The 19,072-nt window shown below is 44.5% G+C and overlaps 1 protein-coding gene across 1 annotated transcript in view; it reads right to left on the minus strand.

Moving 5' to 3' along the window:
• The window catches only part of SLC2A9 (solute carrier family 2 member 9), a 219,957-nt gene that overhangs the window by 159,885 nt on the left and 41,000 nt on the right, over positions 1 to 19,072 (minus strand). The window contains exon 5 of the mRNA XM_069595056.1: positions 14,357 to 14,502. Within this exon, the coding sequence (XP_069451157.1) occupies positions 14,357 to 14,502 (146 nt within the window). The remainder of the gene's footprint in view (positions 1 to 14,356; positions 14,503 to 19,072) is intronic.

A 19,072-nucleotide genomic window follows, 5' to 3' on the forward strand; every position in this document is an offset into this window, starting at 1 on the left:
CTAGTGTCTCACGGGAGAGAGGTGATGTGGTGAGGGCGTCCAGCATATAGCCTGCACGAAGTGAACCCAAATGGAGCCAACTAGGGAGCGAGTCCTAAGAACTGTGTATCACTGCGTCTAATTTTCACAACTCAAGTGAGCTGTGCACACTTATCCCCATTTTACTAACAAAGATACGCAGAGGCTAAGGAACAATTCTTTTTCTTATTGCTGGAGAGGGAGATTGAATGGGACCCAGAAGCTAATGGGACCCACATTGCCCCACTGGAAAGCTTGAATTATCTAAAAGAGAAAATTCAGAGCTCACAAGGTTGTCTGAAGGAGACCGGGCATCACCCTGTGAGGAACTCTGAAGTGGCAGGAAGGATGAAGATGTGACAGTCTCTAATTTTCTTTTTCCCTAGTTTCCATCAAAGGAAACTCATCCTGTGGGTGCTCCCAGCCCACCAGAACATTTTCTCCTGCTACAGAAAACATCTGAGCCATGCCCTGAGTGAGATTCTTCATTTCAAAGAGAAAAGGTGTGATTTCTCAGTTACTGGAGACATGAAGAGTCTCATCAGGTGAAAATGCTGTTGGACTGTTTGCAACTACTTTAACGTGGATGAATACGTGTCTTCTCATATTTTGGTAAGAATCAAACTGTCCTTTCTCCCCATGCTTAGATGAAGTACAGAGAGTCCAAGATGAAAAGCTTATAGAAAAGAAGTGCTGTTGTGTCCTTCTTTTGACAGGACAGCCTGCCTGACTGCCCAACTTCCTATGCCAGGACTCTAAGCTTTAGGGTGCCTCCCCCTGCTCCCCATCTGCTCTGCAGGTCCTACAGCACAGAGGTCATGGCTTCAAAGCCAGGAATCTCGGGCTCCTACCAGGCTCTCCTGCCTTCTCGCTATAGCTATTTGGGGTCATTATTAAACCTCTCTGAGACTGAACCTTTAATCTTTAACACAGAAAGTAATAATATCTATTTCCAAGAACTATTACATGAGTTAAATGAGATCTTGGCTGACATCTATTTAGCATCGGTTCCAAGTCCTGTTTCAAAGCGCTTGACATCTATTTCCCTCTTTAAGCCTTGCAAAAGCCCTCAAGAACCAGGTGTCATTGTAATTTCATTGAATAGGTAAGGAAACGGTGAAGAGAGGTTCCGAAACTTATTCAAAGTTCCACAGCTGTGTGTGGTGGGACTGGAAGGCAGATTCAGGCAGCTTGACCCCAGAACTAGAGCTACAGGGGGGTGCTATGTGCCCCGCCCTCTGGAGTTCATTCTGCTATGATAGAATCATTTTTTCTCTCCTCTTTTTAATCTCTCGTGGATTTCCAGTATGAGATCCTTAGTATTTTGTAGATTAACAATAATTATTGTGATGAAATCACAGTCATTAATACTAGTTCTGCATATAATGTGCCAAGAAAGAGCTACTGTCCTTAAGCAAACATGGAATATTTACAAAGGTTGGTTGCAAGCCAGCCACAGAATAACCTTAACATGTTCCCCATAGGAGAAATTTAAGGGTTACTTTCTACTTACACAACAAAATAAAAATCACAGTGAGTGACAAGAACAAAGACACATCTACTGGGAATTGAAAACATTATTCTAATTAATTGTTTGGAGTATGGAATCAAAATGAAAAATCATGTAGAAACAGTAACATTGAGAAACTGGCATACTAAAAATTTTTCAGAATATTGGCAGACCTGTGTTCAAAGAAAAAAATGTATGAATAGGAATGGGACAAAGCAGAAATCAATAAAACTGGAAAGCAATAAAATGGATAACAGAGTTTAACCTTGCAAAGAAAATCAGATGTTACCTTTCAAAAATGTTATCTGAGTGAGAGCAACAATCAAATAAACAAAATTCAATCAAAAGAGAGGATATAAAGAATAGGCATAAGGATATTAAAACATAGTTGTATGTGGGGCTCCCCAGTGGCTCAGTGGTAAGCAATCTGCCTGCCAGTGCAGGAGACACAGGTTCAATCCCTGATCCGGGAGGATCCCACACGTCACGGAGCAACTAAGCCTGTGTGCCACAACTATTGAGCTGTACTCCAGAACTCGGGAGCCTCAACTACTGAGCCCAGGTGCTGCAAATACCGAAGACTGTGAGCCCCAGAGGCCCTGATCCACCACAAAAGAAGCTACTGAAAGGAGCAGCTCTCGCCCTGCAGCTAGAGAGTAGTCCCTGCTCTTTTCGCAACTAGAGAAAAGCCCACGCAGCAATGAAGACCCACAAATTATTTTTAAAATTATTTTTAAAAAGCACTAAAAAAGAAAAAGCTTAGTTGTATGTATATTTGTGTGTATATATTTGAATGTTGCAATGAAATGAATGATTTTATTGAAAAGGCAGCAATTTTAAAAACAGATTCAAAAGCAGACAGACTGTTAATTAAAGAAGAAGCTGATAGAATATCCTCCCAGAATTTCTTTCTGGAAAGACTAGGATGAGATGGTTTTACTAGTGAGGTCTTTTGATACTTCAATTACTAATGTTATATGATATCATCTAACCTAGACAGCATATTAAAAAGCAGAGACGTTACTTTGCCAACAAAGGTCCGTCTAGTCAAGGCTATGGTTTTTCCAGTAGTCATGTATGGATGTGAGAGTTGGGCCATAAAGAAAGCTGAGCACCAAAGAATTGATGCTTTTGAACTGTGGTGTTGAAGAAGACTCTTGAGAATCCCTTGGACTAAAAGGAGATCCAACCAGTCCATCCTAAAGGAAATCAGTCCTGAATATTCATTGGAAGGACTGATGTTGAAGCTGAAGCTCCAATACTTTCGCCACCTGATGCGAAGAACTGACTCATTTGAAAAGACCCTGATGCTGGGAAAGATTGAAGGCAGGAGGAGAAGGGGACGACAGAGGATGAGATGGTTGGACGGCATCACCAACTCAAAGGACATGAGTTTGAGCAAGCTCCAGGAGTTGGTGATGGACAGGGAGGCCTGGCGTGTTGCAGCCCATGAGGTTGCAAAGAGTTGGACACGACTGAGTGACTGAACTAAACTGAGGATGAGTAAAAGATGAAGAGAGATTTTAAAAATATAGATTAAGCATTAAAAGTCTAGATAAATCTCATCTCTGGCTATAAGTATATAAATCTAAGTAAGACACTAATGAATCAAATTCAATAACATTTAAAAAATGTTTGATAGTGACCAATAAAGATATATCCCAGGGATGTGAGGATGGTTTCACACAAAGCATTCTAATAGTATACCATATCTAATAATTGATTGTCAGGTAACAAAGAAGCATCATTAGCCGAATAAAAACTAGAAGATATTTTCCACATTACTGATAGTCTGTAGAAACTAAGATGAGATATATAATTCCTAACCAAGATAAATAATATCCACTTTAAATTGAAAAATTAACATATTTAAATTAATGATGAAACACAATAAATATTTCCAATAAAATAGGGAAAACAAAGATGCCCCCTGAAGTCAACATTATTAACATAGCCTGGTCAATGCAATTAGACATGAATGTCAGTAAAACAAAAAAAAAGGAAAGATTATCAGAAAGGAAGAGACAGAATTGTCAGTCTTTACAGATGCTATCAGTAATCACTCATTTGAATTGTCTGGATAAACAAATAAGCAACCAAAAAGTATAAGAAAGTAAAAGAGAGTTCCAGACTAACATATATAATCAGTAGTTTTCCCATATTTTGTTAACAACCAAACGTAATGGAAAAAAACTCCAGTCGCAGCAAAAATAAGATAACTATAATTAACAAAAAATTAATCCCCCTTTTGCTTAGTTAGAAATACAATAGCAATAAAAATAGCTGAGTGATAATAAGAAAATCTAGATAAAGAGGAAGGCATCATGTGTTTCTCAGTGGAAATAATGAGTTATGAAAAACAATCTTAATTGGGTTCAAACAGTTTAACACAATTCCAGTCACAGCTTCAAAGACTTTTTTGTGTTGAAAATGAGGAAATAGTTTTAAAGTTCCCATGGGAGAATACACAAGTGAATGTTTCCAGCACAGTTTTGAAAATCAACACTAGCAGGGACAATATTAAACATATAATAACGTTACGATCGTGCAAACGAAGTATGAACACTAGAATAGAAATGAAGGAACAAAGTGGATGGCCCAGAAGCAGAAACTCATGTATACTGTGAATATAATGTGTACTAAAGAAACCTCAAAAGTCAACAGAGGAAACGCTTGGATTAAAGAGTAATTTAGGAAAAAGTGGCAAGAGAGGTGGGCAAAAGATAAGTGCAAATGCTTCACACCACATTCTAAAATAAGTCAAAAGATTTTAAGAATTAAATGTAAAAACTAATACCATACATGACCCACATATAAATTCAGATAAAAATTTATTGTATTTCTAAGATAAAAACCAGTGGAAGAAATCTCAAAGGAAAAGAAAGACTTCGTTATATTTAAGGATATATTTTAAAAATCCACACATTGAAAATAAAAAGGAAACTAAATGTAAAAATAAACCAAGCCATAAAAATACATGCCACAAATATATCAAAAGGTTAAAGAAAGCAAAAGAGGTTGTAAAAATTACTAAGAGAGTCATTAGCATCGGTAATGAACTCCTCAAAGACGCCTGTATTCTAACCTCTGGAACTGTGACTATCAAATTACGTGGCAAAACATTTTTTTGCAGTTAAAGATCTCCAGATGGGAAGATTATCCTGAGTTATCTGGGCCGCAATCACAGGTGTTCTTATAAGAAGGAGGCGTGAACTAAGCATGATGCCTGCCATATCAGTATATAAAGGATGTCACGGCCAATCAGTGAATGCAGCCATTGACTGTTACCCAGTGACAGTGAGCCCTGAGGGAACTTGAAACAGAAACAAGGACTGTCCACCATCTAGCTTTCTTCAGGACTGCAGCCACCTCTGATGGTAAACCCTGAAGAAGCTCAGGATGGGAAAACACAGGATGTTGACCCCAGATGGCTGAGGTGCATATCAAAGGAATGAGTTCAGTGAGCCCAGACTCTGACATCTTCCCATACATAAAAGAGCAAATTCCTTAACTTGGGACAATTGGTTTTTTTTTAATCAGCAATAATCTTTTGATGTTTCTACTTCCTGCCCTTTGTTGCAAAAACTCCTATATATTTCAGCTCCTTCCTTGCCTCCTCAGAGCAATTTTCTCAGGTAGAGATGCTATCTTCCGGGCTTGAAGTCCTAAGAATGTCCACAGAATAAAACATAGCTCTCAACTTTTAGGCTGTGAATTTTTTTTTTTTTCAGTTGACAGAGACAAAGGGAAATGTGACCAAAGAAAGGAGAGGAGGAGGCGGTGTGGTCACAGAGTCAGAGACGGGAGCAACGGGGCCACAAGCCAAGGAATGCCGGCAACCACCAGAGCTGGAAGAGACAGGAATAGACTCCTCCTCCTCAGAAGGGCCCAGACTTTCTGACACCTTGAAATCATCCCAGTGAAATCAGTTTCTTAAGAGGAACAGCTGACTGAAACCACCTGCCTTGGCCAGATCTGACAGTAATCACTTGCAAGAGTAATCTTACAGGAGGAGGTCCTGGTAAGGAGCTTGGAACAAGCTACCACCAACAGGAATAATTCAGAAAAGGTCAAAAGGAAAAAGGAGATGCCAGCCCATAAGTCTTACCAACTTCCAAGAATCCTCACTGGAATCTATCTTGGCCGAGCGATGCCTGCACCGCTAGGAAGGACCCTGGTCAGAATGATTGGCCAGAAACTAATCCCATCACCATAAACCCAAGACTGTGAACCACGTGGCCAAGCAGTTCCCTTGGGTTCCCTTACCCTGCTGCTCTCCACCCGGGTGTCCCTTCCCAATAAAGTCTCTTGTTTGGTCAGCACGTGTGTCTCTTTGGACAATTCATTTCTGATTATTAGACAAGAGCCCACTCTTGGGCCCTGGAAGGAGGCCCCCTTCCTGCAATACCTTTGAACTTCTGGGGTCCAAGAATAAATTTCCATCTCATTTGTGGTGATTTGTTACAGCCCCAACAGAAAACTAATGCACTTATGAAATATCCAACCTTGCTAATGAGCACAGAAACACAAAATGCTATTTATTCTAAAGCAACACTATATTGCTTTTGCCTATCAAATATCCAAGTTATTTAAATGCTACGGATGACAAAAGCCTAATGACACTGTGTGCTCTTGTGTGCTGCTGGTGGGAAAGCAAATTGAGGTGGCCTTTGGAGAAAGATTTCATATGCCTAAAAGCCTTAGATAAATGTATATTCTTTGACCTGTTGTTTTCATTTTTAGGGTGCTAAACCACACAAATAGAGATTTGAATAATGATTTATGTAGAAGATTGTTCATCCTAAGTTTAAAAATTCAGTGTTTCAATAAGAAACACAATTGAAATGTCCAGCAAATAAAAGAATAATGGAACAAATTATGGTAACTCAGAATAATGTACAACTATTATTAAAATTATCTTGACAAATTATTTTAATGACTTGTTCACAACATTGTGTTGTGAAATAATCAGCTTGCAAAAGGTTATGAATGTAATGAACCAAATGTGTTTGTGTGTGTGTATATAAATTCATCTGATTAAAAAACAACAGAAGGGGCTTCCTTGGTGGGCCAGTGGCTAAGACTCTGCACTCCCAATGCAGGGGGGCCCAGGTTCAATCCCTGGTCAGGGAGTATATGCCACAACTAGGATCTGGAACAGCACAAAAATCAAATAAATATTTCCCTATGACTGATTCATGTTGACGTTTGACAGAAACCAACACAATTCTGTAAAGCAATTATGCTCCAATTTTTTTTAAAAATTTAAAATTAAAAAAAATGTGAAAAAGCCTTTGAAACTATTAAAGTGTTTAGCAATGGTGAGATATAGACATTTTAATGTTTCTATTTATCAATTTCTTCTGTACTGTGGAAGAATAGATATGGATGCAACATAATCATAAAAATCAAGCAAATTAAAAGCAAGGAGTTGAGAGATTTATGAAAAATATCTGTTTCCATACGGTTCATGTTAATGTAAATTCAGGAACAGCAAACGCATTAAATAATGGGCAATAGCTATAGCGCACCTTTGTGATGGAATATAATGTAACACTGAAAATGGATTTATGAGAGAAATGACTTTGATAGGATGGTGATTTTTTAAAAAGCAAAACACGAAGCTAAGCACAATGTTATCTCTATTGCATAACAGATAAAAATATAGACAGTAATAGATGTAGCTGCCTTCCCTAACACGGCAGAATGTCAAGTTGCTTTATTTCCTTTTCTCATTTCCCTAGTGTTTCAAGCTAAGCACTAAACATTTGTGCACAGGAACCAACTGGACAGAAGTCGTGTGTGAAGCGTGTCCCCACTGGAGCACTGATGAACTCCGAGCTCCCACTTCTTTCTCGGCTGCACCCTCATCCGGAACGAATGCTCTCCCAGGCATATGAAACCATTAATTCCTGGCCTGAAGCTGTTCCCTATCTCCCTACACTCCTGCCTACAAGTTTTATCTCAGTTCCTTTCTTCTTTATCATTTTAGGAGAAATAGCTAATTAATATGCTTTTTGAAATATTCTTTGGAAATATAAAATGTCACATAAATGTTCAATCCCACAGTGTTTTATGATGCATCTTTGATTAAATTCAAGGCACTAGCATTAATTCCTACATTTATTTCCCTCTCTTGCCTTCTGGAATCTGTTCTAAAAGCCTTCTTACTACTTCCTCCAGCCTCTGCCTTTCAGAGCAATTGCCTGTATTGAAGCACAGCTTTTCTCTCTTTAATTCTCTTTTAGAAACTCAGTCGTCTCTTTGAAGGTAAATGAAATTCGATTAAAATAGAGAAAATGAAACGCTGACACTTAGTGAAATAACTGTGGATCTCACTTGGCTGGAGTATTGCAAATCCCCAAAGAGATGAAAGAAAATTTACCATTTGACATCCTTTCCTGTATTAGAAGCCCCAAATCCATCTTCCCTGAGCATGAATATGAAAAAAACAACAAAAAAAGACATTCACTGAGTTACTCACGTATCCTCCAAGATTATCTGAAATAAATCCAATCTAATGGGAAAAGACAGTCTACAAGGATGAAGAGCATTACCTTCTCAGCTGGCTTGGGGTCAGAAAGTGGGCATGGGTGCTGTGCTCCTTGGCCAGCATCGTGCTTGTGAGCTTTGTTGCTGCCAGAAGAGACAACCCCCTCCTGGGAGCCCAGGTACCTGGGTCTTGAATCAGTTCTGCTTTTAAGTTGCTCTGTGACTTGGGAAATTCATTTCAATGAATCCCTGCAAAGTTGCTTCTCCTCCAGGGCTCCTTATTTTAGCATCTGCTACTGCCATGCTACCTGAGTGATATGCCAGAACCCGGAATTATCCTTGACTCCTCTTCCCTCAGGCCCTACATCCCATCACTGCCTAAGCCATCTCACCCACCCATTCCTTGCCTACCACTATCACTCTAATCCAAGCTCCCAGCATCTCTCCTCTGGACCAGTGCAATTTCCCTGGGCTTTGTTGGGATCCAGTCCTTTCCCCCAAAGTCTTTTTTTTTTTAAGTGCTCATCTTATTCTGTTACTGCCTTACTTCAACCTGTCAAGGATTTCTCATTGCTCTTCGACAAAGATAAACCTTCATAGGCACACAAGTCCCCATCAAAGTATATGAAAAAATGGCCCACAGGCTGACCCAAACCCAAACAATTTTCAGTTATTTAAAAATCAAGAAATGTGACATAAAAATTCAGACTTCTAGCTTCTCTTGAAAATTAGATATGACTCAGCCGGTAAAGAATCCGCCTGCAATGCGAGAGACCTGGGTTTGATCCCTGGGTTGGGAAGATCCCCTGGAGAAGGGAAAGGCTACCCACTTCAGTATTCTGGCTTGGAGAATTCCATGGATTGTATAGTCCATGAGGTCATAAACAGTCAGACACGACTGAGTGACTTTCACCGTAAATGCTATCACCTTAGTCAAGTAGAGGTTTTCCTGGTGGCTCAGATGGTAAAGATTCTACCTGTAATACAGGAGACCTGGGTTCCATCCCTGGGTTGGGAGGATACCCTGTAGAAGGGAATGGCTACCAACTGCAATATTCTTGTCTGGTAAATTTCATGGACAGAGGAGCCTGGCGGGCTAGAGTCCATAGGGTCACAAAGAGTCGGACATGACTGAGCAGCTAACACACACAAGAAACAGTCAAGTACCTGTCGGGGAAATAGCAGTACCTGTCTACCCTCACTGCACAGGTCTACAGTCTCCACTGAGCCTCCTCATCTTGCTCACCCTTCACTACACTCACTGTTCAGGTGTGTTACCTTTTCTGTAGCACCTCCCTCTCCCTCTCGGTGCTCCAGTTCCCCTAGGGTTTCTGCCTCTCCACAAATGCCAGGGCCTTCACTTACACTGTTCCCTCCACCTGGAACACCCTTCCCAGCTCTGCTTCTTTCCCTCTTTCTCTCTCTCCACCACTTCCCCACCTGGATAAATTCTATTCATCCTCAAGGCATGAGTTTGAGTGTCATTTCTTCCAGAAAACCATCTTGGACCCCCTATTCTAGGACAATGCCCTACTTTTATCCCATCATGATGATCACTGGTTAATTGTCTTTCCTGTGAGTTCCCCAAGGGCAGGGAGTAGTCTGAAATCCTCGGCTCATGACCAACAGCCACCAGCGCAACACCTGTCCCAGAGAAGAAGCTTTCTAAATATTTTCTGAATGAGTGAATCAACTTGAAACCTCTGGGCTTAGTATACATACACATCAATAAGACATGATCTACTATAGGACAAAGCAGAAGAGGCAGAAATAACAGCATGGACAGGTATGCGTAAGGTGTTCATTCTGGGGACATGCTGAACGAGTCACTGTCTGCCAGAGATGTCCCCTTGGAGGAATTTACGCTGGAGTGGAACTTGGAGATTTGGGACTTGCAAGCATTCCTCCTCAAGGAGGACACTGGCTCATGGAGGTGGGTGACCTGTCCAAGGTCACACAGTCCCTGCAGACGGTGAGCAAGATGAAGGTACAGACTGTACCTGGCTCATGTTTACCATCAAAGCAGCTCCAGCACCCAAGTGAGTGATTAGCAAGTGCACTGAGTGAGTGAATGGATGAGTGAAGGAAACGAGAAGATAGAGGTTCAGGAAAGAGCTGAGACCTGCTCTGGACTGAATGAGACCCCGTCAAATTCATATGTTGAAATCCTCACCCCCAGGATTATAATATTAGGAAGTGGGGCCTTTGGGAGGTGATAAGGTCATGAGGATGGAGCCCTCATGAATGGGATTAATGCCTTTAGAGGAAGACACATAAGAGATGACCTGTCTCCCCAATGTGAGAACACAGTGAGAGTGTGGCTGTGGGTACAAGGCAGGATGAGCCCCTCGCCAGAAACTGACCATGTGGGCACCTTGATAGTGGACTTCTAGCCTCCAGAACTGTGAGAAATAAGTTTCTGTTGTTTATAAGCCACTAGCTCTATGGTACTTTTGTGTTATTTTTGTCAGTCACTCAGTCATGTCCAACTCTTTGTGATCCCATGGACTGTAGCCCGCCAGGCTCCTCTGTCCATGGAGTTCCCCAGGCAAGAATACTGGACTAGGTTGCCATTTCCTCCTCCAAGGGATCTTCCAGACCCAGGGATCAAATCCATGTTTTCTGTATTGCAGGCAGACTATTGACCATCTGAGCAACTGGGGAGGCCCATATAGCAGTCCCCAAAGGACTAAGACCCCTGTGGTCCTTGTCCTGGTTCTGGGGTGTGTGTCCTCAGTTGCTAAGTTGCGTCCAACCTTTTGTGACCCCACTGTAACCCGCCAGGCTCCTCTGTCCATGGAATTTCCCAGACAAGAATACTGGAGTGGGATGCCATTTCCTTCTTCAGAGGATCTTCCTGACCCAGGGATCAACACAAGCCTTCTGCATCAGCAGGCAGGTTCTTGACCACTGACACCAGGGAAGTCCTGTGGTTCTGGCACCGAGTTCCTAAAACCCTTGGTATTTCCTAATTGATGAATTTATGTCAATGAGGTTACTTTTGGACTACACCTAAGGATGAGGGCTTGTTGTCAGGTGAATCAACCAATTAATTAGAAAGTTGGAACTTTTGGTCCCACCCTCTAGACATCTGGGGAGGGAAGAGAGGCTGGAGATTAAGTTCAATGCCAATGACCAATGTTTGCTCAATCATGTCTATAGTGAAACCTCCTGTTAAAACCCAAGAGGATGGGGTTTGAAAGGCTTTCTGGTTGGTGAACCTATTTTTAAAACATGGAAGCCCCATACCCTTTCCCCACACCTTGCCCTAGGCAGCTCTTCCATCTGGCCGTTCTTGAGTTACATCCTCTTATAATAAACCATTATGTAGTAAGTAAACTGGTTTCCTGAATTCTGTGAGCCAATTTTGCAAATTAATTGAACCCAAGGAGGGGTCCTGGGAACCTCCGATTTATAGCCTGTAGGTCAGAAGCACATGTAAAGACCTGGACTTAAGACCTGTAGACTCTGACACTGTGTCTGGGTAGATAGTGTCAGAACTGAGTTGAAGCGTAGGACACCCGGGCTTCCCTAGTGGCTCAGTGGTAAAGAATCCACCTGCAATGCAGGAGCTTCAGGAGGAGCAAGTTCGATCTCTGTGTCGGGAAGATCCTCTGGAGAAGGGAATGGCAACCCACTCTAGTATTCTTGCCTGGGCAATGTCATGGACAGAGGAGTCTGGTGGGTTACAGTCCATGGGGTCGCGAAGAGTTGGACAAGTCCCTTGGACTGCAAGGAGATACAACCAGTCCATTCTGAAGGAGATCAGCCCTGGATGTTCTTTGGAAGGAATGATGCTAAAGCTGAAACTCCAGCACTTTGGCCACCTCATGCGAAGAGTTGACTCATTGGAAAAGACTCTGATGCTGGGAGGGATTGGGGGCAGGAGGAGAAGAGGACGACAGAGGATGAGACGGCTGGATGGCATCACTGACTCGATGGACGTGAGTCTGAGTGAACTCCGGGAGTTGGTGATGGACACGGAGACCTGGCCTGGTGTGATTCATAGGGTCGCAAAGAGTCGGACACGACTGAACGACTGAACTGAACCGAACTGAAGTAACTTAGCACACACGCACACAAGCAGGACACCCAGCAGGTGATGTAGGGAAAGGGTCCACAGGGTGTAACTGGAGTCAGAGTCTTAGTCACACTCCCAGAGAATCCAGAGGGTCCCATCTGGAATGTGTAAGACGCACCCCACATGTAGGAGTGCAGGCAGGCAGATTCAGGTTCTGGCTTCAGCTCCAACAATTTTTTTTTTACTACTTAGTTCTATGCCTTACCTCTCTCAGCTCATGTTTCCACGCCTATAGATACGAGCCACTCACACAGCAGCTGTCGGGTATGAACGGCATTAAAGATGTGCTTCACTCAAGCAACATCGATATGAGCGTTTGTTAGGTTTGTTTCGGTTGCCGCCTGCCTCCTGCTGGGAGGCAGCCCAGGGCAGGGTTGGTCATTCCTTCTCTGCTCAAAGGGCCAGAAGTGGTGGCCATTCAACGCTGACTGTCAGCCATGGTTTATTCTCCTCCCTCCTGGTCCTCTTGGGGAAGGGGGAAGGGGATGATTCTGCTTCCCCAGGAGGCATCTTCACCATTCTCCCTCCCTCATCCTCCCCGGACACTCAGGCAGCAAGGCTGTGGATTCCATCGCCCTCCTCTCTCTCCTTCAGGCCACTGTTTCAGTTCCCACCTCATCCTTCCCTGCCCAATAGCAAGTCCCAGTTAGGTCACTCTCCATGCTCTGACTCCTCCCCCTCTAGCCCACACCTGCCCCCATCTCCCCAGAGCCAGCTTCGCACTCAGGTCTGGCTAGGTCACTCCCCTGCTCTAGCATCGCCCAGGGCTCCCTACTGCCCTGGGAGGAAGTCCTCTGCAGGTCTGCGAACAGGTGCCTCACCTCTCACCTTCCCCATGCCCAGTCTTCTCTCAGCCCCCAAGCCGCTCCCAGGTCTCTCATAGCCCCATTCCCATCTCAGGGCCTTTTCTTTAGTTATTCCCTTTCTCTTGGGGTCTTCTCTCCAAACCTCCTCATCACCTGCCTAACTGCTCACCCTCCAGGGCTCAGTTTAGAGGCCACCTCTTCTGGGCAGCCCCCCTTGATCACACCCATCCCCACCCCAACCTGGGCAAGGTGTTCCTCCTTGCTGAGGCCATGCAGCAAGTACATGGTTGTGCTGGGACTTAAAGTCAGGCCTTCCTGCTTCCAAAACCGAAAGCCAGCCACCAAAGACTGGTGGTTAGATATGAATGTGGGAAAGAATTCTAGATTCTTTCTAGTTTTTGCCATTACAAAAAAAAAGCTGCCGTAAGCATTTGTGTACATATTTTTGTACAAACCTAATTTGAATTTCCCTGGGATATATGCCTGCTAGCACAATTGATAGGAGGTATTGTAAAGGAATTTTTAGCTTCTGAGAAATTACCAAATGCTTTTTCCTTAATGGCCATGTCATTTCACATTCTCACTAGCAGTTTAAGAGTGATTCAGCTCTCTGAAGGACTGCTGGAATCTGGTGCTTTTACAATACATATTTCCCAATGGATCAGTGGTAAAGAATCCGCCTGCCAGGCAGGAGACACAGGAGTTGTGCATTCGATTCTTGGATCAGCAAGATCCCCTGGAGGAGGAAATGGCAACCCACTCCAGCGTTCTTACTGGAAAACAATCTCATGGATCGAGGAGCCTGGTGGGCTACAGTCCATGGGGTCACAAAGACTCAGACACAACGGAGCAACTAAGCACATGGGTAAGAAAGACTCAGGAGTGAGGCAGAGCCGAGCCAAACACTGGAGAGATGCCCAAAATATATTAAATGAAGACAGCAAGTAGCAGAACAATGTACTGGGTTGGCCAAAAAGTTCGTTTGGGTTTTTCCATAAGATATTCTGGAAAACACTTATGGAAATATTATGGAAAATATTCCATAAGATATTATGGAAAACCCAAACTTTTTAGCCAACCCAGTGTATGGTGTGATTCCATTAAAAAAAAAAAGTGTATATAAGTTATCTAAGCAAAGTCAGAGCCTAAATGAACGTAAGTGAGCTCTTAACAGCCATTGGGCGAATGAATTAATACATTCTGTACGTTTTGAATTGGTTTGTATATTCTTTATTTTCTAAAGAGATAATCAAACCCAATCAAAGAAACTTAGCAACAACTTTTCTCTAATAATAAACGGAATGCTTGAGTGCTCAAGAATTCTGAGGCTAGGGACAAGGTTTTGGAGGAAGGGCTCGCCTCTGACTGCCCTTCGTCTGGCAAGGGATACGGGGATCAGGGATGGTGACATGAACTGAGAAATGTGTTTGGCTGGGAAGCCGCACTTACCTTTCCCAGCAGCTCCGGGAGGCCCAGCAGTTGCCCCGCGAAGACTCCGACGCAGATGAAGATGGCGGTCACCTGCCCCAGAGAGCCGCGCATCTCCTTGGGCGAGATCTCACTCACGTACATGGGGAGCGCGCTGAGGGCGATGCCTGTGGAGGAAGCATGGCGCCATGAGAGAGCAGTCCCCTTCACAGAAGATGCTGGTCACGGTACCTCCTTCCGCTTGGCCCTTGACAAAAAGAGCACTGTAGCCACAGCACCAATGTGCTTCAAGTTAGATTGGATTCACACCAGTTTCTAGCCTTCAGAGAACGCTTCCTGTAAAGGGCTGCCTCAGTTTATAAGCTGAGCACCTCATGCATTGCATCTCAGCCCAGGATAACTTTCTGGTTCCGCACACAAGGCAACCACGCCTCAGGTACAAAGAGACAGCATTATCTCCGAGGTGGCGACATAAATCAGATGCTATTTGAACTTTTATCCCCAACACACATATTGAGATCACCGGTCCTCATGGAAAAATCAAGCGACCACAGATCAGTTTGGCACATGGTTGCTTAGGAGCAGCGGAATAAGAGGAACCTGCAGGATTCAAGTCCCACCGCCCTACTTTCGTCTCTAGGTGGCCTTGGAAGTAAACTGGCTTCTCCTAGCCTCTGCTTTCTCATCTATGAAAGAAAGGTCATGATAACTGTCTATTCCTACTGTGGTGGGAACACTAAGACTACATACAAAGCATCTGGCTCATGCCGGGTCATTGGATGGACGTTTGGGAAACTGTTAGGTCTTCACCCTGACACTTCTGCTACCCTCTAGGGATAATTATCATTACTTCCCCGGTGGCTCAGGCTTCCCTTTTAGCTCAGCTGGTAAAGAATCTGCCTACAGTGCAGGAGACCTGGGTTCTACTCCTGGGTTGGGAAGATGCCCTGGAGAAGGGAAAGGCTACTCAATCCAGTATTCTGGCCTGGAGAATTCCACGGACTGTGTAGTCCTTGGGGTTACAAAGAGTCAGACATGACCAAGTGACTTTCACTACACTTCACTTCCCTGGTGGCTCAGATGGTAAAGAATCTGCCTTCAATGCAGGAGACCTGGATTCAATCCCTGGATCAAGAAGATCAACTCGGGGAAGGGGATGGCTATCCACTTAAGAATTCTTGCCTGGAGAATTCCATGAACAGAGGAACCTGACAGGCTGCTGTCCACGGGATTGCAAAGAGTCGGACATGACTGAATGAAACTGACACAAAAAGCTGATAAGGAAATGAGAGGGCTAGTAGAAAAGAGGGGCATGGGTCATGATGAAGGACAGTAAGCGTGCCTCCTTCACAGAGCGCCTGTGCAGACTGAATCCCTGGCGGCCAGGGGATGCTCAACAGAGGGCCAGGCACACGGACACTGTCAATTAATGGAGACCCTTCTGACTTGTCCGTTGTGAAGTAATATGGAAAACTGAGATGCTGATGGCTCAACAGGTGAGGAGGTGGCCGCTGTACGATGACCAGCTCATCCCAGTTTGCAAGGGACCAACTTGGCTTTAGGACTTCCCCGGTGGCTTAGTGGTAAAGAATACGCCTGCCAAGGCATGAAACACAGGTTCTATCCCTGGGCCGGAAAGGTCCCCTGGAGGAGGAAATGGCCACCCGCTCCAGTATTCTTGCCTGGGGAATCCCATGGACAGAGGAGCCTGGTGGGCTACCATCCATAGGATCACAGAAGAGTCCAGCACAACTTAGTGACTAAATAACAACGACGTCCTGGCTTTAGCACTGAAAGTTCTGCATCCTGGGAAGATTCTGAGTTTTAGACAAACAAGGATGGCTGATTTACCAGAGCCCAAGGTGCGGGCACCAAGCACCTCACACACCTGGGTGGACCCTCTCAACCTACGACCCCATCACCTACCATATTTCCTGCCCCTTTCCCCCAGGTGTTCCAACCATAAGGTTTCAGGACTCTCCAGGTTCATTCTGATCGTGTGACACCAGGCTTCACTGCTGTTTCTCCCAAGCTCTCTGTCCTCACAGCTCCACAGGTGGATGCTCTCCTATCCCTCCCGTCTCAGCTCAGCCTAACTACCTCCTGTTAATGGGACCTAATGAGACCCAAGGGGACCCTTTGCAGATGTAGCCAGGTTAAGGTTAGGTCACACTGGATTAGGGTGGGCCCTTGACTCAGTGACTGGTGTCCTTACCAGATGGTAAGACACTTTGAGACACAAAGGGAAGAGGGGCACTTGAAGATGGAGCAGAGACTGGACTGATGGGTCCACAAGCCAGGGAATGCAACATCAGAAGCCAGGAGAGGGTGTGAAATAGACTCCCCACTCAGCGCCTCTGGAAGGGACCAAGTCTGCAGATACCTTGATTTTGGACTCCTGGCCCCTAGAACTCTTCTTTTAAGCCCCCTAGTTTGGTGATTGCAGCCATAGGAGATTGCCACAGCTCCTCACGAGGGCTTCACCTCTGGAAATCAACCCCTCCCCATCACTCTTATGTTCAGTCTTGTGTTCCTCGTGGCACCTAGTGCTTTTTGAAAATTATCTTGTTCAGTATTTACAGTGGACCATTGAACAACATGGGCTTGAACCATGCAGGTCCACTTATACTTAGATTAAAATATATATATATATATATATATATATATATATTTATTTATTTATTTATTTTGTCTGCTGTGCCAGGTCCTAGTGGCAAGCACACAGGATCTTTAGTTGTGGCATGCAAACTCTTAGTTGCGACTTATGGATTTAGTTCCCTGACCAGGGATTAAACCTGGGCTCCCTGCATTGCGAGTTCGGAGCCTTAGCCACTGGACCACCAGGGAAGTCCCCTGGAAAGTTCTTAACGTAGCAGATGTGGGCTTACACCTCTGGGAGTGTGGGCAGCCCTGGGAAGGCAGTGGAAGGAGCCTGTCCACCACAATCTTCCACAAACACATTTGCACCCTGATCTCGACTTTAAAATCTGCATGGATTCAGCCTCCAATCCATGCTGCACCGTGTTTGTTTCAGTGTCAAAATAATGCGTTTAGTTTTGCTCCAGGTCTTCTGGAAATAGGACACTTTGGGCAGGTGTCCGACATTTTCTGTGATGGTTCCAAACATTGCCTCTGAGGACCCGGTTGGAGCAGCACAACCTCCTGCAAAGCCTCGGGCTTCTCATTTGGCTTTAAATTATTTATTCTGAGCAGGACAGCAACTCATCTCATGACCAGCAATTTTCTTTTCTTTTTGACCCGCTGCCTCACCTTAAGTACCCTCATATTCCAGTGTCTGCTTTGAGACGGTCTGGTGAGAATAAATGACATGTAGCTTCCACATTGGCTCAGCAGCAACAGGCCATGTTCCAGGAGTCAGAAAGCGTGTGTCTCCCCCCACCCACTTCTTGAGTTTACCTTTTTCTACTGCTTTTGGAAAAGTTTACAGGACAAGAAGTCCAAAAGATGTTTGTCTTGAATATGTGGGTTAATAAAAAATGGCATCTCTTTTTGAATCCAGCTTATTTTTAATTAAGGAAATTCAGAGACCATCCAGTTATGTGTAATGAGCAAGTGTCAGCTCCCCCAGACTAGCTAGACAGGCGAAGTAGCAGGAAAGAGGCTAAATGGATAAAATACAGAACTTCCAGGGAGACAGGCTTCAGGGGACTCCATCAGGAAAGGACTTTCAGATGCTCCCATCTCACCACCCTTCCTCCTGAGCAGGCAGGGAGTTCAAAACCAGACCATCAGTCCGAATCTTGGATCTGTATCTTGCTGTTCATTCACTCAATCGTGTCTGACTCTGTGACTCCACGGACTGCAACTTGCCAGGCTTTGCTATCCTTCACTGTCCCCCAGAATTTGCTGTAACTCATGTCCGTTGAGTCGGTGATGCCATCCAACCATCTCATCCTCTGTCACCCCCTTCTTCTCCTGCCTTCAATCTTTCCCAGCCTCAGGGTCTTTTCCAATGAGTTGGCTCTTCCTATCAGGTGGCCAAAGTACCGGAGTTTCAGCTTCAACATCAGTCCTTCCAATGAACGAACACCCAGGACTGATCTCCTTTAGGATGGACTGGTTGGATCTCCTTGCAGTCCAAGGGACTCTCAAGTGTCTTCTCCAACACCACAGTTCAAAAGCACCAATTCTTCAGCACTCAGCCTTCTCTATGGTCCAATTCTCACATCCGTATGTGACTATCTTGTTAACAGAATAAAAATGATAACAGCAACAATAATGGCAATGATACTATCACTGGTGTTGTGAGGAGGTAACAGGGCCTGGAATGTACTCACTGTGCACGCATGGCACTCCACTAAATTTTGCATTCCCTAGCAAGGAAGGTTTAGGAGTACTTTGTCCTTTCGCATATGAGAGAAAGAGGCTAAGACAGGAAGGCAGACTGCTGCCACCATGCTCCCTGTGTCCACATCCTTGCGTGGCTGGACGTCTCTCACCCTGACTCTGCACCTGGCCATGGCACTCACCTTGGCCAGTGGGACTCTAGCACGTGTGTCCAATCAGACTTGACAAGTGCTCCAAGACGGGACGTGCCCCTCTTGCTGCTCACTGGAACCCCAAAAATCTCCCTGGAAGAGGCTTCACCACAATATTTACGGATGAGAGACCATATGGAGCAGAGACGAGCCAGCCCTTGGGATCCCAAGACCAGCCCAACTGCTGGCCACCAAACAAGTGCATGAGAACATCCAAGATCATCTAGCCATGGACCAG

Source organism: Ovis canadensis, chromosome 6 (genome assembly GCF_042477335.2).
Source record: "Ovis canadensis isolate MfBH-ARS-UI-01 breed Bighorn chromosome 6, ARS-UI_OviCan_v2, whole genome shotgun sequence".
NCBI classification, from domain to species: Eukaryota; Metazoa; Chordata; class Mammalia; order Artiodactyla; family Bovidae; genus Ovis; species Ovis canadensis.